Source organism: Coffea arabica, chromosome 1e (assembly GCF_036785885.1).
Source record: "Coffea arabica cultivar ET-39 chromosome 1e, Coffea Arabica ET-39 HiFi, whole genome shotgun sequence".
Taxonomy (NCBI): Eukaryota; Viridiplantae; Streptophyta; class Magnoliopsida; order Gentianales; family Rubiaceae; genus Coffea; species Coffea arabica.
The window spans coordinates 38,533,471-38,556,643 of NC_092311.1; the positions used below are offsets into that span (position 1 = coordinate 38,533,471).

Here is a 23,173-nt window from a genome sequence, read left to right on the forward strand (position 1 = left end):
GAATTAGAGAGCATCGACAAGCTGAAAGAAAACATCAGCCGCAAAAGGGGATGGATAGAGGAGATTGCCGGGGGAGAGAGTTAGGGAAGTAAGCAAGAGAAACGAACGGAAAAACTAGAGGGAGGCGACAGAAAGTTGAGAGGAAACCAAGAGAGTTAGAGGATTGAAACGGAGAGAAAGCTGGAAGGAGGAAGGCAGCGAAAAGTTTTTGGAGAAACCCCAGCTTCATCAACATTAGAGTGAAGTTGTTTCAAGCCCAAGAGCTGCTCTGTTTAATCATTTTTACGCCCTGATTTGCCTTCAAAAAGGTTAAAGGTGATTTCTTTTTTCTTTTATACTTTGTTGATAGCCGATTGTTGGGATGTACATTGAAAGTCATGCCTTTTTCTGTAACTTTCTTTCTTTTTTGGTATGTCTGACCGAGATTTTGGTTGGGTTTGGAGGGGGAGAAGAAAGCTTTTGATCCACGATTGTGTTAAAGAATGTTCATTTGTGTATTCCCTGCTCTTGTTGAGGATCCATCTGAGCTTAGTTCTGATTTGTCCGTGTGTTTCTGCTCGCGTGGTTTAGGGTGAGGAAACCTGTGAGGGAAATCTGTTTCTTTTGTGTCATAGGTTTCTTTCACGCCCTTTTTCTTTCCTTTGATTGGTCTGAGCAACGTTAGATTTCTTTTAGGTGAATATGGGTCATGTTCAAAATGTGTACAACAGAGGTTGGCTGTCCATTATCTTTGGTATACAATCAATTTGCATTTTTGCTGATGGGTTTCCTTATTTCTTCGTTTTTTATTTGCATATCTATTGTTCCTGTTTCTTGATTCCTTGGCTATCGTTTGTTTACATTGAAGTCTAGCATGGGATTGATAATTGTTCTATTCAGGTTGGTGTCCCTCTTTTCTAAATGCATAAAAAAAAAGGAACTCACACACTTGCTGTCTAATAGTTTCCCGACAGCTTTTGGTTTGTTATAGCCATAAACATTGCCCTGCACACACTGAAGTTTCGGTCCATTTGCTGCATTTTCTTTATGTTCATTTTTCATATTAGTTTGTCTAGGAAATGAGAGGTTTGGTGTTAAGTTTGTGTGTTTAAAGTTTGAGATACTGGAACTATAGTCGAACATGTGGCTGGAAAATGAATTCCAGGTTGCTATGTCACTGTCACACGAATGTTTTGCCCAGATTTTTCCAGCCTTTGCATAATTTTTCTGCTATGTTTTGGTTTGTTTGCATGTGGAAATGGTTGTTATGATGCTTGATTGTTTTGGGTGTTTGAGTCTAAACATCTTTGAGTTGGAACTGAATGTTTGTTGGCCACATAGACAATAAGTAGTTGGATCATTTGGCATGAAAGTTGCCAAGAAACTGGCATCAGTGGGTTATGTTTGTTTGCTGTCAAAGTTTCGAACCTGGTGATTTAGTTCCACAATGTGATTTGGTTAACATTTTCTGTTTTGAATTAAGCTATCTTTTGGGTTTGAAATCTGTGCTTGGAAATGAAAATCACAACTAGTTTTGTTGCCAAAAGATCCTACCCTTTTGCCAAAGCTCCCAAATTACAGCAATCTCTTTCCATCTTGCCTAAAAGTTCCATAAGTGTTTTATATAATTTCCTTCTATGTTTTGCTTGTTGGATGTGAGTTTTATTTGTTTTGATTGCTTAATCCAAAGTTTGGACAAATGAAATGGTTATACTTAAGGCTGTCTAGAGCCCATTTGTAAATGAAGCTGCAGCAGACCTCTCCTTTAGTTGTAGCAGATTTTGAACATCAAATGTTTGCATGCTTTTCTTTCAGAATGTGGCGTGATATCCTGTTAAGTTTTTTAGCCTTTTTAGATGCGGAAGTTCTTATTTTGGTTGCTTAGTTTTCCATTTTGGTGTCTGGGGAACAAAGTTTAGATCAAAATTGGGCATTTGGATCGGAACCTGCATTTTTGGGAAATAAAATTTTCAGCAAGTTCTATTTTCTGCCGCAATATGGTTCATCATTTGATCTTTCATTTCATTTTAATGGTTGGTTGTTTATGAAGGGATTGAGTTAACAAAAATGTTCAGTTGTCAAGGGTGTTTGAGAGTTGGTGTTAGTTAGTTTGTTTGTTTAAAATCTGGCATGAAGTTTACAAGAGGAAGCTGCCGAAAGTTTATTGCAGAAACTTGTTTACGTTGTTTTCTTTGTTGCATGAATTTGGCATGTAAAAGGTTTCAAAAAATTGCAAATCAGTCCCCCATGTTCCTCCGCATATTACTAAGGCCCAACTATGTTCTAGTAGCTTACAATTGGGTTCTAAAATAATTGCAATTTGAGTCATGACTTGGCCCCCTTCCTTGCTTTTGAGCTCGTGAATTTCCCAAAATGTGTTAATTAGACTTGAGTGGTTGTTGATGGTTGTAATTGGTTTCTAAAAGTGCAAATTGAACCATTCCTTGGCTTTGTCTTTACACTTTGGCCCCCTAAGTCTCTCCTTATCTTACCATGGCCCAAGCAAATTGAAGAATTCAATCAATTTGATCCCTCTAAGTTTCTCTTTGTGCCACAATAGCCCAAGCATGTTTCAGTATCTTGTGATTAAGTCCTAAAATCATTGCAACTTCAATCATTGTTTGACTCTTTCTTTATTTTTGGAATCTTTGAAGTGCTTAAACGATTTATTAGGTTCAACTGATTTGAGTAGTGCTTGCATTTGGGTCTTAGTAGATGTTATGCTTGGGGATTGGATGATCATGCCTTCTGCCTTGGTCTTTAAGTAGTTTTGACTTCATTGAGTTGCAATTGAGGGAAAGTTTGATGTTTTGGTGGATTCAAATTGTTTAGTTTATATGTTATCACTAAATTGGTGCATTAATCCTTTCCTTTGAATGGTTTTAGCCCAAATTAGCTTCTTCTTTAGTGACCATAGCCCGAGTTGAGTTTTGTTCACCTTACTAGCATTATAAACGGGGGGAAGGTACAACTTCTTTTATCCCTTTTTGTCTCCCTTATGTGATCTTATGTGTTATGTGAATATGCCTGCCTACTCCGCTTTCCTTACCTCCTTGCATGCATTTACTTGCTTTTACTTTTATTTAAGTTTTATGGGGTATGTGTACACCTCTTGGCTTGTAATAGATAGTGCTCGGAGAGCATCTTGTCCATTTCCCCTTCCCCTTTATGCTTTTATGGGGTATGTGTACACCTCTTGGCTTGTAATAGATAGGGCTCGGAGAGCATCTGTCCATTTCCCCTTCCCCTTGGTTGCTTGCTTTTGTTGTTACATGTTAGATTGCTTTAGTAGGCTCTTGCATCTAGTCGAGCATGCTAAGTGCTACGTGCTACGTGTTTACGAGCGTTTTGGCATGTCTACTTGCTTTCATAGCCATGAATGAATGGAATGGATGAATGTACGTTTCCGCTAGTCCAACGCTAGTCGGAATTCATAGATGGGCTAGTCCAACGCTAGACCCAATAGGATTTTTCCTTGGATTTTCATTAATGCATTATCTGCATGATCACCACATATCACGCATTTTTTTTCCTTAGTTTATCATTTGGTATGTTCCTCAAACCCCTTTCCCTTCATTTTAGGATTTTTGCATATCATGATAGTTGTAGGGTCCATTTGCTTGAGGGTCCCCTTCCGATAAGGGAAACGAGCGAGTGTGGCTACTCGATAGCCTTAGCACGCTAGTTTCGCCTTCTAATCAAAGGGAAAATCAAGTCACGATTTAGGTCTCCCCGTACCCAATATGCATGAATTCCCTAGGCTCATGCATTCTCAATCCACTCTATCATTACACTTTCACTTTTGTCTCATTTACACACATGCACCTTTTTATCACCTTTCACTTGCACATGAACACTTTTCCTCCCATTTTTGCACACGTGCACCCTTGAGTTTCTTCACTTGCACACGAACACTTTTATCATTACTTGCACACATGCACTTCATATTATCATGTCACATACCGTACATTGCCCACTCACGTGCACACTTTCATTTACATATTTATTTTCTTTTTATTACTTTTTCAAACTCATGTCCTCACATTGCACGCATGCATTTCATTCATTTGCATCCCACTTGCATTATTCGTGACTTCTTCAAAAGATTGATATTGGGCTTCACAATTAATGTGATTGGCACCACTCAACCTTTGAAGGGAAATTTCCCCCAATTCCCCTAGGTCTAGGGTTTGCATTCATGTAGGGCACTCAAATGTAATAAATTCTTTGGTTAAAACAAGAAAATCTTTGATTAAATCAACGCAACTAGCCTTGGCTAGGTCAAAGGGGTGCCTTGGATTCTATCCTTGCCTTCCCCTTTGTCAAACGTGACTCCCGAACCTTTTTCTTTGGTTTACGTAGACTAGGAGTCGTTTTAAAAAGGGTTTATTACTACTTGACTTTAAAACTCATTTTTGGGTGACTTGGTACACCTTAAACCATTACCAAGTGGCGACTCCAAACTTTTCATTTCAAAACCCTTTTTAAAACTATTTTTTTGGCCAAATCGTCGCTTTCCAAAGTCCCATGGCCTTTACTTTTACTTTGCACACGTTCACACACCACACTTCACACACATACATTCGACGATCGAAAAGTGGGGCGCGACAGATTCAATTAGCTATTTAAGTTCTAACCTCTAAGTTTTCAATTCTTTTGCAGGTATGGAGAATGGTAATGGACATGCTAATGGTAATGGGGCGTCTAATGGACATATAGAGCCTCTTAGGTCCATCTCTTATAGGCCACGAGGCGGAGGAGCTCATATACGTTACACCCCAACCGATAGGCATCCTCGGTGTCAATGTAGGGCCACTTATGCCTACCCCAATGAGCTAGTACTATCCCTGGATGATGAGCGTCGCCAGCTGAGGGACGCTAACTTTACTTTGTCTCAGGACGTAGAGGAGCTGAGTATCATGGTGGACACTCAGTTCGACCGCATAGCGGAATTAGAGCAGAGGGTAGCAGCGGAGCATGCTAGGCTGGAGGCTGCTCGCGTAGAGATAGCGCGTCAGAGATCGAGGGTGACTCGATTGGCCGAGAGGATACGTGATAGGAGTGTCGGTATCAGGGCTAATGCCGCGATGATGATAGATGAGGCCACGAGTATCCTTCAAAGTGTCGAGCAGGAGGACCCGGAAGAGGATCCGGAGGAGGATCCAAAGGAGGATCCGGAGGAGGATCCGGAGGAGGATGTAGCTCTTGATAGCCCTGCTGAGGGTTAGGTTGGGATCGATTCGACCATATTAGATATGTAGGGTTAGAATAGGGGGACCTTAGCTAGGTCATCAAGTTTTGTCTAGGTGGATGACTTGCTTCCGAGGCACCATATCCCTAATTTTTGTTTAAGGGATTATTTGTATGTATTTTTGCTAGTTATGTGCCTTACTTTTGGAAATGTCCCAACTAATTATTTGTATGACTTTCACTTAGAAATATATGTTAAGTGCTTTATTTACCTTTTCCTCCATTTCCATATTGATTTTATTTACTAAGGAAATAATAATAATCATAAATAAATAATACTTCGCCTAATTGTCTTATCCTTCCATAATAGGCATAATTTAGACTATGGATCGCTAAGTGATAGGAAGGAGCCGTGGGAGACCCACTAGACAACACCCGGAAGCGGGTGGTGATAGGGAACCCGAGGTCAATCAAGACCAAGGGCAAGAGGGCGTGGCCGGAGACCGAATGGCCACCGCAATTAACCGTATCACTGACGTTCTAGAGCGCTTGACTGAAAACCAAGCCACTGGACCAGTGCGTCATCAGGGGGGGCCAGTTGACTCCGATGATCGGGCACTGGAAAGGTTTCTGAAGTTTGGACCTCCCAAATTTCACGGAGGACCCGAGCCGGAAGTGGCTGAAGGCTGGTGGAAGAGGATCACTGAGATCTTCGCCGCCTTGAACTATACGGAGGAGCGAAAGGTGACTTTTGCCACCTTCCAGTTTGAGGGAGCTGCTCGCTCCTGGTGGAACCTAATGAGGGTTAATTGGGAGACTAATCATACACCAAGGACTTGGGTGAACTTCACAAGAGAGTTCAATGCCAAATTCCTTCCACCTCTCATTCAAGAGAAGAGAGAGGATGATTTCATTAGATGCAAACAAGGGGCGATGAGTGTCGCCGAATATGAAATCCAGTTCACAAAGTTATCCCGCTTTGCGCTTGAGTTGATAGCCACTGAGCAAAGGCGTGTTCGGAGGTTTGTGCAGGGTTTGAATGTGGAACTACAGGAAAGTTTAACCGCCGTGAGGATAGATACTTTCGCAGATGTTGTCGAAAGAGCTCAGAGAGTTGAAGTAGCTAGAGCTCAAGTGAAATCTTTTCAGGCTAAGAAAAGATTTGCCCCCAACAGTAGTCGAGAGCCGACGTATGGAAATACTCCACCGGCTAAAGTGGGCCGAGGAATAGGCGGAGTGACTAGTCTCGGAGCACCACGAGGTGCACTAGCAAGGGGAACCGGGGCAAGGAGTGCAGGGGGAAGAAACAATGGAACTAGAGGGGGACCGACTGGAAGAGGACAACCTAAGAATACCTCGCAAGGAGGTCGAGCAATAATTCCCCAAACAACTTGTGCATATTGTAAGAAACCTGGTCATACTATGGATGGCTGCTGGAAGAGGCAAGGAAAGTGCTTGAAATGCGGAAGTAGCGAGCACCAAATTTCTGGATGTCCAAAAATGCAGGAAGGGACTACTTCGAACGCTAGACCAAACACTTCTGGAGGGAGCCGGCCGACAGTTCCTGCCAGAGTGTATGCTATAGGTGACCAACCTGTACCTGATTTCTCGGAAGTGGTGGAAGGTACACTTCCGATTTTTCATCGATTAACTAAAGTGTTAATTGACCCTGGTGCAACCCATTCATTCGTAAATCCATCTTTTATGTCTGGAATAGATGTGCAACCTGTTAGATTACCCTTCGATCTTGAAATTAGGACGCCAATGGGAAATAAGAATGTAATCACTAGTTTGGCTTATAAGAATTGTGAATTTTGGATTGGAGAGCGTAAAATGCTAGTGGATCTGATCAGTCTGGATATAAAAGGTTATGATGTTATAATAGGAATGGATTTTCTAGGCCATTATCATGCTAAACTTGACTGCCGAGCAAAAGTGGTAGAATTTTGTATACCTGGTGAAGCAACCCTAAGGTTAGATGTCAATGGTAGGTTAGCATCATCTGCTATGATCTCAGGAATTCAAGCAAGGAAAATGTTGTCTAAAAGAGCGCAAGATTTCTTAGCTTTCTTGATAAACGCTCCCAGTGATCAAGTGAAACTGGAGGATGTACCAGTGGTACGGGAATTTCTGGATATTTTTTCCGAAGAGCTGAGGACTCTACCGCCGGAAAGAGAAGTGGAATTTAAGATTGACTTGATGCCTGGAACGGCTCCAATTTCTAAGACCCCGTATCGAATGGCTCCTGCCGAACTAAAAGAATTGAAAATTCAATTACAGGACCTGTTGAAGAAGGGTTTTGTGAAGGAGAGTGATTCACCATGGGGAGCACCCGTCCTATTCGTTAAGAAAAAAGATGGAAGTTTGAGGTTATGTATCGATTACCGAGGGTTAAATGAGGTTACAATTAAGAATAAATACCCTCTACCGTTGATTGATAGCTTGTTCGACCAACTGCAAGGGTTAGTGGTCTTCTCTAAGCTGGATTTAAGGCAAAGGTACTATCAGTTGAAGATCAAGAAGGAAGATATACTCAAGACTGCTTTTAGTACAAGATATGGACATTTTGAGTTTGCAATCATGCCTTTTGGATTAACCAACGCACCAGCTGCTTTCATGGACCTGATGCAGAGAATTTTTAAGAAGTATCTGGACCAGTTTGTAGTGATTTTCATAGATGATATCCTGATTTACTCCAAGACTCGAGAGGAGCATGCTAAGCACTTAGAGGTGGTTTTGCAGATACTAAGAGAACATAAGCTGTATGCCAAATTCAGTAAGTGTGAGTTTTGGCTGACTGAAATATCTTTTCTAGGGCACAGAGTTTCTGAAGATGGAATTGCCGTGGATCCGGTAAAAGTTGAGGCCGTTATGAATTGGAAACAGCCAGAAACTCCAACTGAAGTTAGAAGTTTCTTGGGTTTAGCAGGTTATTATAGGCGATTTATCCAGGATTTCTCGAAAATTGCAGGACCTATGACTGAGCTAACCAAGAAAGGGGCTAAGTTTGTCTGGACTCCAAAATGCGAGTCAAGTTTTCAGGAACTAAAGAAGCGGTTAACATCCGCTCCCGTTTTGGTTCTACCTGATGGAGGTGAAGGTTATGCTGTATATTCTGATGCTTCCAGAGAAGGTCTGGGATGTGTCTTAATGCAAATGGGTAAGGTAGTTGCCTATACTTCTAGGAGATTGAAACCCCACGAACAAAACTACTCAACTCATGACCTAGAACTAGCTGCAGTAATTTTCGCCTTGAAGAAATGGAGACACTACTTGTATGGCGTGACTTTTGAGGTTTATACGGACCATAAGAGTCTTAAGTACTTGTTCTCCCAAAAGGAGCTAAATTTGAGACAAAGGCGATGGGTAGAATTTTTGGAAGATTATGACTGCTCGATTAATTATCATCTAGGAAAAGCCAATGTGGTGGCTGACGCTCTAAGTAGGAAGGCCCAAATAGCAGGGTTAATGGTAAAAGAATGGGATATGTTAAAAGAAATAAGTGGTTGGAACCCTCGCTTGGAGAAATTGAAGGTTTTATTTGGGAACTTATCATTGAAGTCACCGTTACTAGAGCGTATTAAGGAGGCCCAGAAAACGAACCCTATGATTCGGAAGAATTTGGAGAAAGTGCAAAAAGGGGAAACCCTAGACTTCAAATTAGGGCCTGAAGGGGTATTGAGGTTTCGAGATCGAATTGTGATTCCGGCAAATGAAGAGTTAAGGAAAAGAATTCTAGAAGAATCACATCGGTCGAAGTACACTATACACCCAGGTGTGACCAAGATGTATCATGATGTGAAGGGATTATACTGGTGGGAAGGTTTGAAAAAGGACGTGGCAGCATTTGTACAGAGATGCTTGATCTGCCAACAAGTAAAAGCTGAACATCAGAAGCCCTGTGGTTTATTGCAACCATTAGAAATCCCTGAATGGAAATGGGAACACATAACAATGGATTTTGTAACGGGACTGCCTAAAAGTCAAAAAGGATTTGATACAATTTGGGTAATAGTCGATCGACTCACTAAGTCTGCACACTTCTTACCCGTAAGCATGAGTTTTTCATTGGAGAAATTGGTCAAGTTGTACACAGAAGAGATCATAAGGTTACATGGTATTCCAGTGAGTATCGTGTCTGATCGAGACCCAAGATTTGTCTCGCGTTTTTTGCAGAAATTTCAGGACTCTCTGGGGACCAAGTTGAAGTTTAGTACTGCGTACCATCCCCAAACCGACGGGCAATCAGAAAGGACAATTCAAACTCTGGAGGATCTACTGAGGTCGTGTATACTGGATTTTGGAGGTAAGTGGAGCCAATATATGACCTTAGTGGAATTCGCATATAATAACAGCTATCAGGTTTCGATTCAAATGGCACCTTATGAAGCTTTGTACGGAAGAAGGTGCCGATCTCCGATTCATTGGGATGAAGTTGGAGAAAAGAAAATCGTAGACCCTACAGCTATACCTTGGATAGAAGAAGCCCAGGAGAAAGTAAAACTAATTAGAGAAAGGCTTCAAGTTGCTCAGAGTAGACAAAAGAGCTACGCCGACACAAGGAGGAAAAATTTGGAATTTGAAGTAGGAGACAAGATTTTTCTCAGAATTAAACCCTTGAAGGGCGGAGTAGTGTCTAAGAAAGGTAAGAAACTAAAGCCAAGGTATATCGGACCTTTCGAAATTTTGAAGAAAGTTGGGTTAGTAGCGTATCAGTTGAAGTTGCCTACAAGCATGGCTAAGATTCACGATGTATTTCACGTTTCCATGCTTAGGAAATATTATTCTGATCCAAGTCACGTGCTGCTATTGGAAGGAATTGAGGTGGATGAGACGTTAACGTATGAAGAAAGATCGGTCAGGATTTTGGAAAGAGAAATGAAGGAACTGAGAAATAAGAAAATTCCTCTGGTGAAGATTTTATGGAAGAATCATGGATTCGAGGAAGCAACTTGGGAGTTAGAAGAGGAAATACAGAAAAAGTACCCCAATTTATTTCTTTAGAAAGAGTGAATTTTGAGGACAAAATTCATTGTAAGGAGGGGAGGATGTGAGAACCCTGAATATATATACAAATATCCTTTCGTATTTCATTTGCATTTTTAATTCATTAGTAATTTTAGCATTACTTTCACTTGTTTGCAGATAAGTACTTAAAAACACTTTTCATATGTGAACTAATATAATTTTTCTAAGTTATGAAATTTCTTGGTTTTGCTTAAATATATTAATACATTTGGAATTAGGAAAATTTTATCGCTTTAACATAAAACGTTAGAACACTTAGTCTCCACTACGCTAAATCAACGTTACTTGAGCCGATTAATCTTACTACCTTAAAATAAATTATTTAAAGTCCAATAATTAATTCTAATTAGTAAATAACGTTAAAAATATAAAGCCGACAAATTTTAAATAAGAATAATACAAGTATACTAATTACGCGTGGGACGTAAATATTTCGATAATTGAAGCCTTGCAAGATTAGTACATCATTAGGAATTTAATTTACGTTCGGAATAATTTTTGGAGTTAAATTGGAATTGGGGTCTTAAGTGGTCATTAGTAGGACAATGTGAAATGTCCAAATTACCCTCTACAATATCACAAAACTACCATGCAAACCCCAAAACATTTCCGGACACCATAATAACCAACCTCTCATTCGGCCAATACACTTCTTTCACCACCTTCACACTCCACCCTCTTGCACACTCAACCCCTTAACCGCGCCTATTTCTTCACCTCAACCTCGCACAACCAGTTCCATTTCCTCACACCGTGAGCATTGATCAAGAGTGAGAGAGGGAGAGCTTCACCTCGTGAGTATCGACTGAAGGAGAGAGCGAACTGAAAAATAATTTCTGGTTCTGTCCGCGAGCATCGAAGAGGGAAGAGAGGAGGAGAAACCGTGAGCAAACTCCCTTCTGCATTCTCCAAGACCAGCCGGTTGCCATCCAGCTTCCACCACCACCAGTTGCAATCGCTACCACCCAAACCAGAACCAACAAACCTGTGCGTGAAGACAAGAGCCGAGAGAGAACAGAAAAATTTTTCAGACTTCCTGTACCCAAGTGAACTGACGCTAAGGTGATTCCTGAGCTTAATTTAAACTGATTAGAGATTGATTAAGCTTTGCATTTGACGAATGAGCTAGGATAAGCTAGAAAATTTTAATGAATTTAAAATTCTGCCACATTCAAGCCACCGAGGATGATCGAACAAATTCTGGAAATCTTGGGTGAATGACGTTGATAATTGAACTCGATTTCTAAACTGGAAATGTTAATCAGTGGTTAAGCTTCTGCATGTTGAACTTGAGCATCTAACTCCATGTATAATCCAAGGAAAATCCGGAAATTAGGATCAAAGCTGCTGGAAATTTTGATTGTGTGATCTGCCGAGAGTTGTGTTGGTAATGTAATTTTAATTTTGATTAATTGAGGTAATTTGAGCTCAGATATATGATTACTTAACTCAGGACTAGAGGATTTAGTTTTGCATGTTGACTTTAAACTATCGGATGAGACATTAGAAAAAGAAAAATCTGACTGGATGGCCAAAATGGTTCGGCCAAGAGATTAATTAAGTAATGCAGCTTCTAATCCGTCCAATTTTGATAATTTGAGGTTGAGATTATGATTGGTTAACTGAAGCTTGGATGATTAATATGATTAAGGCCTTGCATGTTAACTCTGTGCAGCCGGATGATGAATCAAGAAACATAAGAAAGTCTATTTTTATGAATTGTTGCAGCCGAGAGCTTGTCCTGTATTTTACAGCTTCATTTGATTCAATTTTGTTGTTTTGAGTTTGTAATCATGGTTTAAATTCAACTCCTGAACTGGAAATGTTCATTGTTTAGCTAAGAAATTGCATGAGGAAGTTGAGAGTTTAATAGCCTGTTTTAACCGAGAAAATAAAGTGAAAACAGAAAGTTTCTTCATGCATGATTCATCCGTAGCTTGCTGGACAGATTTCTGGAATTTTTGAGCTGCTTATATTTCCTATGAATGTACTTGAACAACTTGAATTTAGATTTCGGTTTGTAATGAATTCTACGTTAAGTACTGTACCTTTTATTTTGGTTGCCACTTGAAGCTGGAAAAGTGTAATCCCAAATTCTAATATTCGGTTTGTATGTTTTTATTGGTATAGTATGTCTTTAACCCTTGCGAGTGACGTGTGAAGTGTTTAAGAGCCGTCGATTGGCTAAGTTGTATGCTGTTATCTTTGAAGTTAATGTGGTGATGGAAATTGATTTATTTCGGAAGAATTATTTTTATAGTAGTTTAGGGTAATCCCTGGAGGATTTTGAGTTTGAATGCTTGCGTGAGTCCTGACGAGAGTTGGGCAGACGGCCCGCCAACCCTTTGGTTCGCCTTAGGGGGAAGTGGGGTCGCCACAACTATGGCCCAAGAAATTGAAAAATCCATCAAATTGATCCCTCAAACTTTCTTTTTCCTTTCAATTGGATTCTAATCTTGTGAATATGGGCTGTTTAGGCATCTGAATGCATTTAATGATTCAATTTCGTATTAACGTGATTATTTGAGATGCCTTGACCCTTTCTTTGTATTTTGGAGGGTAAATTAGTAATTTCGCCTCATTAAGGACACCATTTCAAGGGAGGTACACGCTAACCCTTTATTTGCACTTTATTTGACCCTATGTGATCCAACGTGCTAAGTGAGAATTGCATGTCTACTTTGCTTTCCTTGCTTTTCCTTAATTCCTTTCATTTATTTCATTTACTTTTGTTTTTTTATTAAGTCTTTCTTTTATTTATTTATGGGGTATGTGTACACCTCTTGGCTTGTAATAGATAGGGCCTGGCGAGCTTTTTTGTCCATTGTTCCCTTCCCCTTTTTGCTTGCTTTTGTTGCTACGTGTTAATTTGCTTTATTAGGTCCTTGCATCTAGTCGAGCCTGCTAAGTGTTATGTGCTACGTGTTTATAGGTGATTGGCATGCCTACTTGCTTTCTATAGTCATAAATGAACTTGATGGATGAATGCACGCCCCCACACTAGTCCAACGCTAGTTGTGGCTCATTGTCCCGTTTTCCACTAGTCCAACGCTAGTGGGAAATCATAGATATGGGCTAGTCCAACGCTAGACCCTTAGGGATTTCCCTCGCTAGTCCATACTTGCATGTTTCACTATATTTCATGCATTTTTCTTAGTTTTTTAGCATTTGGCATGCCCCTCCAACCTTTTCCCCTGCATCTTAGGTTTTTGCATCTCATGCTAGTTATAGGGTACATTTGCTTGAGGGTCCCCTTTCGATAAGGGAAACGAGCGAGTGTGGCTACGAAATAGCCTTAGCACGCTAGTTCTTCTTTCTAATCAAAGGGAAAATCAAAGTCGTAAAATTAGGAGTCATTCCCGTACTCGACTTGATGCATTCCTCTAGGTTCATGCACTCTCATTCTTATCACATCACTTCCTCACTTTTTTGTCCACATTCTCTCATTATTTATATTTTTCGCAATCCAATTGCCATGTTCACACACTTTCCCTATCACTTATTTATTTTCTACCTCACAAATTGCACCTAATTGCACTTACATGTATCTACTATCATATTTTCATTCATTTGCACACAAACACCTTTATTTTTTCAATTTGCGCACATGCACTTGTCTTACATTCGCACACATGCACGTTTTTTTTTATTTTTACACTTGCACTTATATTTGAGTCTTCATTTGCATCATTCGCGACCTCTATGAGGACTTTCCTTATTGGCCACCACAACTCATGTGGTTGGGACCAAAAAGCCTCGTAAGAGACATTTTAGATTTAGGATTGCATTTTTTTTTCATATCCATTAGTCATATCCAACATGCAACGCATATTTTGGGTAGAAGAAATTAGGAAAAGAAGGGCTAAATCACGCAACTAGCTTTTTGCTAGGGTAAGGGAGTGCCTTAGGCTTTGTCTTTGCCTTCTCCCTTATCAAATGTGACCCCCGATCCCTTTCTTTGATTACGTAGACCTAAAAGTTCTTTAAAAATGGTTTGTTTACTTTTCTTTCCAAAAATCACTTTTTGGGTGACTTGGTACACCCTAACTCTATACCAAGTGGCGACTCCATTTTTTATTCAAAACCCTTTTTGAATTTTGTTTGGCCAAACCGTCGCATTTTCAAGTCCCATGGCCTTTTATTTTCATTTTCACACACGATTCACACACATATCTCACACACTACTTTCACACTACATTTCACATCAAAAAGTGGGGCGCGACAATATAAATTTGAACATCTAATTCAGTAAATAATAATTTAAAAATGAAAAAAATAACATTCGACAATACCATAACATTCACAAACTTGAAAATAAATAAAAAGTGCAGTAAATAGTATCAAATAATATTCTACTCTTCAAAAACTTGTTTTTGTTTTTCTTCTGTTTGAACATTCTCTTCGATTTGTCCGTGCAAATCAACATTTATTGATTTTCCATTATCACTGCATGATAGCAAAGCAAGATAACTAAATATAAAAAAAATAAATGATTTATCGCATTCAAGGCTGTGTATAACAATACGTAAAGATTATAATTTAAGAAAGTAAAATAGTATATTAAATCTACTTTCTCATGCAAATCTTTTTATGAGAATTTCCTTCTTCTGTGGTTTTTGTTGAACCCTCTGATGAATGATTCATATGAAATGTATTGAAATGTTGTTGATTAGAATCATCTGTTATACTATTTGGGATCTGGAAAGAAAATGCTTCAGGTTGGTATTGGTTGTCGGTTCCACCAATCTGATAATTATTTATTAAAATTAAAGGCAAAAATATTATGTGAGATATAATATGTGAAATATAAGAGAAATTTATTACTAATTCAAGATATATTACTAATCCTATGTGTTCATAAAAAAAACAAACAGAAAATAAAAACAAAACAAAACAAAATTCAAGATATGTTACTAAACTTTTACAATGGAAGATCAACATGCCTTTTAAGAAAAAATGTATTGAAAGAAGATGTACCCGATAATCAAGGGGAGTGGAAACCCAAAATCGATGCTTTAATGTGCCAACCACTTGTACTGAAAATACCTAACCATGAATTTGATATTTGAAATCAATATATTAGAGGTTATATGTAGTATAGACATAAGAAATAAGAATTGATAAGAATATAAAGAGATATTGATAAGAACATTAAAAGTAAGTTTATCTTGATTTAAGTTGTTTTAAGTACATAACTTTGGGTAAGAAATAAGAATCGTATAATAATAAGAATTCTTATAAGAAATAAAAGTGTGTTCTCAAGATAGATTTTACCTATCTTGAAAGACCACATCAACTATATCGAGTCTTTTAAGTGCATGGACTCCTATGGTGTAAGTCCACACACTAAATACTCCCCACCATCTGAGCAGAGATGTATTGTGAATCCTATAACCTAGCAATGAGTATAACCTGCATGTTTTGATCAACAACGAACGAGTTTATAGGAATTTACAAACCCGTGCTCAAATAGGAATTTATATTTGACCTTACGGGTCAAATACATATAGTTAATTGGATTCAATTAACATTTTCTTTTCCATAAATTTCGTGCTATGCACTATGTCTTGATTATGCACATAATAATAAAATTTATTAAGAATCCTATTTCCAACATCAGATATTGACTTTTGTTATTAATGGTTCCTTTTGAAATTAGTTACTTTTCTACTTCTTGTAGTGATAACAATTCTTATTTACTTCGGTTCCCTATGTGGTACACAAATTCTTGGCATGAATTTGGAGATATATCTAATACAGATATTTATGTCTCTTTTATTTATATCGCATTACTTTCCAGTTCCTTTTTTGGGTAGGAAATAAGAATCATATAATATTAAGAATTTTTATAAGAAATAAGAATTGATATATATATATATATATATATATATATAAACAAAAAAGGAGCAAGCCACGTAGAAAACTACTTGTCATCTCGTTAAGCCACGTAGGAAAGAGAAAATATAAAGGGATAGGAATGAAAATACGACTTTATTATATATATATATATATATATGATGTGTTATTTTGAGTAAAAGACAAAGCAAAAAAAATATTCCCAACTCATTCACTTCAAACAAACTATGAAATTGCCTAAGCAACCGAATGCATGCTCGTAATCATAAATAAATTTTTGTCAATAACATTTGTTCACCTTAAAACTTATCCTCGTCATAACATTATTACATTAAATACATTCTGAAACTATTATTATCAGCACCTGATATACCAAAAACTGTATATAAAAGAATAACAACAAACCAACAATATATACGTATGACAAAAAAAATACTAAGCAATCATAACAATAATTAGGATTCTATAGTTACATTACAACTTGCTCACAAAGAACGTTCAACTAACTTTTCCATTCAAACTAACGATAGTACAGTGAAAAACAAAACTAATTCACTAAGACGAGTACCAAAAATTTTTAATTAACGGTCACAATATGTGAAATCGTGATGCATACAAAAAAGGTGACACTATAATTTTTTTTTCCAAATCATATCATTTACAATTTCCTTAATTTGATGTTCAGCCCATTAATATGTTCGTTTTTAATTCTAATATAATTAACCAATTGCAATGATATTTCCATAACTTTGTTTTATAAGAACTAAATACGTCAAAATAATTTTTTTTTTTAAGTCTAATACACAGACTAAAGCAATTGAGGAAGGTTTCCTTATTATTAGGTTGAAGCATTTAATGGTGCATTCTTATTTTGGTAAACTTAACCAATATCAAGCATGAAATTGAAGCATGGTACCAATTCTTATTTTACCATAATTTTGGTAAACTTATTTTTGTAAGTTATTGAAATTGAAATTATATTGCAAAATCATTGCCAATGTTTCCTACTGCCTGCCTTGGTATGTTTGGAAGACTTTACCTTGCCAACTAAACTTAACTAATATAACCATATTTTTCAATTCAATCCAAGCACAAAACTAATAGTGACATTTTCAACATTTTCAAAAATTTAAAAACTTAAGAAACAATAATGGAGACACAAAAGCTCAAAGGCTGGCTTAGGATGCAAAAGTTGTCTTCAAATACACGCACAACACATGTATGGCTGTCTCTAAATGTATGTATTTATATCACTCTTCTAAAGATGAAAGAGTGGAAAAAGATGCCAATACCTCGGCATTAACGTCACATATTTTATCCAAATTTTAGTAATAGATATAAAAAAACAAACCAGTACTACTATTCAAGGACTGCTACCGATTTCATTACACAATAATACATACGATTTCATGGATAACAAATATAGAACACATGATTATTACAAATTTATATGAGGTCGGTCATCAATAAAGTTGATCAAATTGAATATAAATGACAAACCATGGATTTGGGAAGCGTGTGAAAAAGAGGGGATTTATTTTAAATCAAAAAAATATAGACATAATAAAAGATTACAAATTTTAAATACGTCCACATGGCGAGATGATACATATTTTACTTCACACAAGGTTGGTATCATTAAATCATTAAATGGTTCATGGATATTTTTAGCGAAATCAACCAATTGCAAATATATCTCCTTAGTTTCGTATTACAGTTCTTAGATTGTCATGCTTACTTTTGGTAAGATTAGACTGGATGAGATGGGATGACTCATCCTCGGATTATTAATCCTGGGTTGAGTCATCCCCGGATAAATAATCCAAATTATGTATTGTTTGATTGGTTCTCGGTTAGATAGGATATGTTGGAAAATAATTCTATCCTATGTTTGGTTGGAGATTGGATGAGGAAGGATTATTATTTTAATGATCAAAGCATCCCTTAATTTGTAGATTCTTTTTAATAAAATAATTTAATATTTTATAAAATTTTAATAAAATAATTTAATATTATTTAATAAAATAATCTAATAAATAATTTAATATTTATAAATTTTATTAAAATATAGTAGTTTAAAACTTTAAAATTATAAAGTAAATCAAGAGTTTTGATATATAAAAATTTGCATTCATTCAAACTTAGCCCATTCAAACTCTTAAAAATAGATTTTGACCAATCTTTTGAACCTAAATTTGAAATTCAATTAAATAATGGGCCAACTTTTGGCTAAATTAAGGTTAAATCGATTAAAACCTAACTCATTTAGGAGCTTTCAATGAGCCGAGCTTTGGCTAATATAGAACATTTTTCTTTGGATCGAGTTTGCGCTTATTGAAGTCCTCATTCACAAAGTCCAATTAATAAGATTATATATTTATATAAATTTCTTTTAGAAAATAAGGTTAGTAAGGGTAATTTAGTCCAAGGGCACTATAGTCCTTTTATTATGATGTTAGTATGGCAAATTAGTCAAAAATTTTAAATCAATTAATAGGGGTAAGTCAAATTTTTAAAATAATGAATAGGGCCAAATTAGTCAAAAATTTTAGTAGAATTAATAGGAGCTAATTGGTCTGTTCATTATGATATTATTATGTGAGAGTATGGTTGTATAATAGCTAATTTGAATTTGAATCATTCATAAGGATAAATTAGTCCAAATATTGCTCTATTGGTAGTAGGGGCAAATTAGTCCAAAAAACTTTAAAATTAAATAGTAGGGGCAAATTAGTCCATTCATACTATATTATCATGTGACAATAGGATTATATAATTATAAGACTATAAATTTGTATTTTTTATAAGAAAAAATTAGTTTAAACTTTTATCATCCTATCTGTTAGTCATCCCGGGATAACTAATCCCATCTCCCTCATGAGATTATTTTATCCCATGAATAGGGGATTAATTCGGTTATGTAGGATGTATCATCCCATGTATAAAATGCAACCAAACATGGGATGACAAATGATGATTAATCCAATCCTGTGTCATCCCATGAACCAAACGGACCCTAAATGAATTGAGGAGGTTTCCTCAACATTGGTTTATAAAATTTAATTGTTGATTTTAATTTCGGTAACGTTACTAACAAACACAATTTTTTATTGTTAATTATAGTCAAATAATATTTCTTTCCTATTTTTCAAATACCACATTTGCAAGTGTATACTTTTACAAACTATACTTAACGAATAAAAGCACATATTTAGTTCCAATGCAAATCAAAAGACATTTCGATCGTTTCAAATCAATTGAAAAATTGAGAAAAAAAGAATGGACAATTCAAAGCTCAATCGTATGCTTAGGCTAAATATTTGGGTACTAAATATATATATTATATACATGTGTGAATCCTTTTCTATTTTAAGTTGATGCACAACTAGTACATTAACCTCCAGGTTTTGTTCTTCCAATTTCTTCTCCCCCACACGTGTCAAATTTATAATTATTATCTGTTTTAATTTCAGTACTTTCTTTACACACAATTACATTTAAAGGGAGTTATCGCATTTTTCCATTCCTTCCGGGAAAATTTGCAAATGCTATGTACCTCTAGATCAATCTTGCAATTATCCCTTCCTCTACTATCCTAAGTGGTCGCCAGCGTACGGTATTTCTTGGTATTTGATTGCATCTGGACACGTTCCATTTTGTTCCATCTCCTTTTGCCCAGTCTTTCAACTAAGAATTTGAGAAGAAAAACGCGCATTAACTCCAGTATGCTCGATTATTGTTTCGTCAAAGTAAACACCAGAGAAGTCAAGCTTAGCAAAGTGGTATTACAGTGAGAACAAGCACCTATCAACGGCCAGCCGAAAAATGAAGATCAATGCGAATCACAGTCACAGCCAAACAGAGAATTCACATATGTTGAACAAAGAGACTTGTCTATCCTAACTTGGTTCAGTTTGTATTTTGCCATGTTATATTTGTGCAAGCCCAAAAGCCAGAACAACCTCTCTAAGTGAAGCAATGGCTGTAGAGCAGAGATTATTAAGTTATGCCATTTTTCTTGCTTGTCTGATTCTGTCTTCATCATCAATATTCATGAATGCCCAAACCGTGAATTATCCTTTTAATTCAACTGCCTATCTTCCATCCTCGTGGATCAACCAGGTCTCTAAGTCCATGATGATCAACTGCGAAGATAGTAGTCATTCAATGATACCCATCCTCGTGAGAGGAAGTGATGGACCAAGTTATGTGTGCGGCTTTTACTGTACCACAGGAGGTAGTGAATGCCTCTTTGGAATCCTCATTTTCCAAGGTCGGCTTAATACTGATGGATATCTGCAGTCCTCAAAATTAGTCTGGTCTGCCAACAGGAATAATCCTGTTGAGAGGAACGCCACATTGCAACTTAAGGAAGATGGAGATTTGGTCTTGGCAAACTCTGACGGCACCTTAATATGGTCCACCAATACGAAGGGAAAGCCTGTATCAGGCTTAAACTTGACAGAAATGGGAAACCTGGTGCTATTTGGGCCAAACAATGATCCATTTGGCAGTCTTTTGACCATCCCACCGACTCATTACTTCTGGGACAGAAGTTGGCTCGTGGGCAGAAGCTGACAGCTAGTGTTTCAGCATCCAATCAGAGTCAAGGTCGGCTTTCTCTGGCTGTTGGATCTGATGGCTTGTCAGCTTACGTAGAGTCTGATCCACCTCAAACATACTTTATTACTGGCCTCAATAGGTATCCTTATTATGAGTTCAGAAACGGTAGCTTCAATGACTTTATGATTCCGCCTGTATCTGTAGCTCAATTCATGAAGTTTGGGCCTGATGGGCATTTAAAGGTATAATAGTGGGGACCATGGGGATTTATGGAGGTAATTGATCTTTTGCACACATATACTGGTAATTGTGGCTTCCCTATGGTATGTGGCAACTATGGAATATGTTCAAATGAGCAATGTGGTTGCATTCAAACAACCACTGGCCAAGAGAGCTATTACAGCCCAATAAATTTCAAATTTCAGACAACTCGATCTTGGATGTTCACTGCTCACTCCAATTTCTTGTGATCACGCCCAAGATCACAGTCTTCTGGAGTTAAAGGATACATATTACTTTGCATTTGATTCAAGCTTGGACAAAACACATACGGTCATGGAGGACTGCAAAAGTAGGTGTCTAAGTAACTGTTCATGCAAAACAGCCGTGTTTATTATACAGATCTATGGCATAAAGATTTAAGAATCAACGGAAGTTGCTTATTGCTAAATGAAGTTTTTTCTATTATTGACAACGAGAATTATGTCGGATCAGCTTATAATACAACTCTCCTTGTTAAGGTGCAAAATGCTTATGTCAACACGTCAAGACGTAAAACAGTTATAATGGCCTCTACATTTGGGGCTTTTTTTGGTGTGATATGTTTAATCGTTTCTTCCCTGGTTCTTCTAAGCAGAACTATCAGGGAATCTAAAGAAATTGAGGGACTTTTTGAGCAAGGTACCAGGAATGCCTACAAGATACTCTTATGAGAACTTGAAAGCAATGTCAGCAGATTTTAGCAAAAAACTTGGGGAAGGAGGATTTGGTTCTGTTTATGAAGGGGCATTAAGTAATGGCACGAAGATAGCAGTCAAGTGTCTTGATGGTTTGGGTCAACTAGAGGACTCTTTTTTAGTGGAAGAGTAGATAATTGGTAGCATCCACCATGTTAACTTGGTAAAACTTGTTGGTTTTTGTTTTGAGAAATCGCACCGGCTTTTGGTATATGAATACATGGCTAATGGATCTTTGGATAAATGGACCTATGGAGGAAAGGACAACCAATCTCTTCCATGGAATGCAAGGAGAAGAATCATCACAGACATTGCTAAGGGATTAGCTTATCTCCATGAAGACTGCAGTCAGAAAATAATTCATTTTGACATCAAGCCCTAAAACATCCTCTTAGATCGAAACTTCAACGCAAAAGTTGCTGATTTTGGATTGTCAAAGCTAGTTGACAAGGATCAGAGTAGAGTTATTACAAGGATGAGAGGAACACCAGGGTATGTGGCTCCTGAATGGTTGAGCTCCGTGATCACGGAAAAAGTGGATGTTTACAGCTTTGGCATTGTGATGTTGGAAATCCTTTGTGGGCGGAAGAATTTGGGCTGGTTTCAGATCGAGGAAGACAGGCACTTGCTCAGCATTTTCAAGAGAAAAGCAGAAGAAGAAAGACTTGAAGACATGGTTGACAAGAAAAATTTGGACATGCAGGTCCACGTTCAGGAAGCTGTGGAGATGATGCAGATTGCTGCATAGTGTCTGCAGAGCAATTTCGCCAAGAGGCCTTCAATGTCATTAGTAGTTAAGGTACTTGATGGTCTGGCGGCACCTGAAACCAATCTGGATTATGACTTCACAAAGCCATTAGTAATTGAAACAGGTGCAGCTGGTGATCGAGGAAGAGAAGCTTTTCATATTGCCAGCCCGCTGTTGCCTTCAGCTTTATCTGCACCCAGGTAGATGAAAAACTTCAATCTGTACTTTCAAGTGACCATGATTTACATTTTCTGAATGATGACTAGACAAATAATTTGCTAGTATACCAGTTCCACTAGTATAAGCAACATGGTTCATTTTGATGAATGTATCAAATGTATCTACAAATATGTATAATGAATAATGGTGGATTTTGATAGGATTTTCATTGCTGCTGCTGTTCATATGACATAGTCTTGGGCTACTAATTCTCATATTAATTGAGAAAGAGTAAACTATTGTGAAAACTTGAGTTCTACAATTTAGACAAGCACATATCCAGTAGCAGTCATCAGAGCACACATCTTTCTCTAATTTTAACAGTGGAGAGGGTCTCTTGTAGACAGATTCACTCATTTGTCACTGCATGCTAGTGAGTAGTGACATGGTCAATGGGTGAATCTAGTCTATAACAGGGGAAACAATATGACTTGTGCTCAAACACTTATGGTGCTTAAAAAATGGATAATTGTTTTATACACTGTGAGTATATACACGAAACAAGTCGTACTAAATGTATGTTACATAATTTAATTTTGAATTTAAAATTCAATTTTTACACAGGTGATATAGATCTACTACTACTACTAATGTAAAAAGGCTTTACATTGATAGTATATAAAATAGTAAATCT

The 23,173-nt window shown here is 37.3% G+C and overlaps 1 protein-coding gene and 1 pseudogene across 1 annotated transcript in view; both read left to right on the forward strand.

The window, feature by feature from the left end:
- The window catches only part of LOC140016919 (uncharacterized), a 32,828-nt gene extending 20,146 nt beyond the window's left edge, over nucleotides 1-12,682 (forward strand). Inside the window, exons 2-8 of the mRNA XM_072071116.1 lie at nucleotides 4,642-5,088; nucleotides 5,573-6,009; nucleotides 6,202-7,531; nucleotides 7,631-8,329; nucleotides 8,582-9,045; nucleotides 9,346-9,475; nucleotides 12,675-12,682. Of these exons, the coding sequence (XP_071927217.1) occupies nucleotides 4,642-5,088; nucleotides 5,573-6,009; nucleotides 6,202-7,531; nucleotides 7,631-8,329; nucleotides 8,582-9,045; nucleotides 9,346-9,475; nucleotides 12,675-12,682 (3,515 nt within the window). The remainder of the gene's footprint in view (nucleotides 1-4,641; nucleotides 5,089-5,572; nucleotides 6,010-6,201; nucleotides 7,532-7,630; nucleotides 8,330-8,581; nucleotides 9,046-9,345; nucleotides 9,476-12,674) is intronic.
- A 6,951-nt stretch (nucleotides 12,683-19,633) lies between these two features.
- LOC113694022 (G-type lectin S-receptor-like serine/threonine-protein kinase SD2-5) lies at nucleotides 19,634-22,691 on the forward strand (annotated as a pseudogene).
- Nucleotides 22,692-23,173: the final 482 nt, after the last annotated feature.